We start from the raw sequence: 2,463 nt of genomic DNA, 5'->3' as shown, positions 1-2,463 counted from the left end.
GGAAATCATCGGGGTGTGCAGGGAGCCGCAGGACCTGCCGGCGCGTGCTCTCGCGGTCCCCGGAGTTGTCGATGACGTGAGTCGCTAATTTGCGCTTCTCGTCCAGGGGCAGTTGGGCGGCGATACGAGCTTCTGCCTCCGCCTGGGACAGCCCGTTCCTCCTCATCAGCCGGGAGAGCTGCGCTCGGGTCGCTGCCGGGACGGGAGGATGGTGCTGAGATGGGGTGCAGGATGGAGGGGGTTTGCCTGCCTTCCTTGGCACAAGAGGGAAATGCTGGTGTAAACTGGGAGGGGGACGTGGGCCCTGCTTCATTTCAGATCCCGCGCTCGGATCAGCGGAGCCAGCACCCGCAGTGCTGCCCAGGCTGACCCCGCTGCAGGCTTTCAGCATTTCCCCAGCCCGTAACAGCGGGGCAGTGCCCCAAACCCTGCCCCAGCCACGAGAACAGGGTGTGGAAAGCCCAAAGACAGAGATTTTCCCCCATAAGGTGGTGCCAAGTTTTGGGGAAACCTCAGTAAGAACCCTGGGATAAGGGAATTGTCGCTTCTCACGCCCACAGAAACGAGGCAGCGTTATCGAAGGGCTTCACACCAGGGCTGCAGCTAAAACCTCACCAGAGCAGGAGGGACACGACGGTCCCCTCCAGCCTCCAAGAGAGGTGGCAGTGTCCCAGTCCTCGTGATTCACGTGGCACTTACCAATAAACCACGACTGTGTGTTTCATCAACTTGGTCAGTCTCTTGGTCTCGAAGAGCAGAGGGATGTCAAGGATGACGTAGCGGTAGCCTACAGAAATGACAACACCCCCCCCAAAAAAAAGGAACAGTGTTATTTGGATTCCCAAATCCCTCACGCTGCGCACACACCGCAGCCAGAGCCCGACAGCTCCGCGATCGCAGCCGAGAGGAGAGCAGAGCCTGTGTGCCCTCCTCCCTCTCGCAAGGAAGAAATGGTTTCATTCCAAGTTTGAGGGGAAAAAAAAAAATTCCAACCCACAAACCCTAACCTGGCTGATCTCAGACCAAAAGGTGAAACTGCAGAAATATAATGAGGAGCTGAAACAAGAAGCTGGAATGAAAGCGCCTGTGCCTGGCTGGCGAGAGCAGCAGTCTCGCCACCGCTCTGCCCTCTCCAGGGGAGCAGTGCCCACAGCACAATCTGCTCCACTCTCTCTCATCCAAGACTTCACCAGGCTGCGGTCATCTGAGCCGATGTTTCCCAGCTCCGTTTTCTGCCTTTTTTGGAAAGCTTTGCCTAAACAGTTCCATTTTTCCAAGGAGAGTAAGAAAATCCTTGCAGATGTCTCCCAGCTGTGACACTGAAATGTGGGGGTTCCTCCAGACAGCCCCAGGACCCAAAACCACCCCAAAACCTCCCACGTTTTGTTTAAAACCGGGATCACCACGTGGAGCGGCCGGTGGAGAGCTCGTCCCTGCCAGCCGCCGTCCTCCCGGACCCTGCAGCCCACCCTGGGCTCTCCACAAGCCACGACCCCAAGTGGCATTTGGGGACATTGGGGTGCGAGCAAGCGCAGGCGAGAGCTGCGGGTCCAGACCTCGCTCCCCCGCGTGTCCCCCAGCTGCAGGGACACCTCCAGTTCTGCTTGTGTCCCCTTTTTACAACCCAACCCCCCTAACTGACCTGGCCACGGCCAGAAAAGCCTTGACAAAGACATCGTCATCCAACCAGCCACCATTTTACCAGCCTCTCCGCCCGGAGAGACTTCTCGCTGCCCTCTGGTTTGATCGATAAGCGCTTTCCTTCCACAGCGATCCTCAGAGACGACATCCAGCCATCCCAAATCATTAAAACCTGACTAATGAGGACAAAGCAGCCTGCTGAAGACACCCGGCGCTCTCGCCGACGGGCAGGACAGCATCCTCCTCGCCAGCCCGCAGCTCCGAGTTCAAGACTCCATCTCTAGCTCCCGGCTTTCCTGCCTGTTGCTTCCTTCGCGCTTTCTCCTTCTCCTCCTCGCCCCGCAGCAGAGCGTGGCCCCCGCCGTGCCCCGGCACCGGCCTATTCAGCTGTCACAAAGCTCAGCTTTGATAAGCTCGGCGAAACCAGCCTGACTCGATTAAGACATCCTTCTGTTACAGGGAGACCTCCGAAACAGCTGGTGATGTTATCTGGCGTTTGATCAGACCGAGTTTGACAGCTGTATTTGTTATATTTATCAGGGGAAAAAGCGGGACTTTAGGAAGCACAGCTGTCAGCCCATTTCTCACCTTATCGAGACTAAAAGCGCTCCGTGGCTTTCAGCGAAGCCTGGGGAGGTTGGGGGTAGGGCAGAATATTTGGCCCTTTCGGAAGGTATGACATTATCCTGCGAGTAATCTCAGAAGAGGCCTCACAATGCTTTGCTCAGGCCTGACTTGAAATCGGAGAAGAAAAAGGTGGCGAAGGGCAGCAGCGAAAGGCAGAAACAAATCCTCCAAAAGGCCACTGGCAGCACAGCACAA

At 56.9% G+C, this 2,463-nt stretch overlaps 1 protein-coding gene across 1 annotated transcript in view; it reads right to left on the bottom strand.

Moving 5' to 3' along the window:
- Positions 1-2,463, bottom strand: part of DCAKD (dephospho-CoA kinase domain containing) — a 5,578-nt gene that overhangs the window by 511 nt on the left and 2,604 nt on the right. Inside the window, 2 exon segments of the mRNA XM_010078463.1 lie at positions 35-183; positions 689-787. Of these exon segments, the coding sequence (XP_010076765.1) occupies positions 35-183; positions 689-787 (248 nt within the window).

Source organism: Pterocles gutturalis, unplaced genomic scaffold (assembly GCF_000699245.1).
Source record: "Pterocles gutturalis isolate BGI_N339 unplaced genomic scaffold, ASM69924v1 scaffold1118, whole genome shotgun sequence".
NCBI lineage: Eukaryota > Metazoa > Chordata > Aves > Pterocliformes > Pteroclidae > Pterocles > Pterocles gutturalis.
The sequence above is the reverse complement of the archived record's forward strand: the minus strand, read 5'-3'. Positions and strand labels throughout refer to the sequence as shown.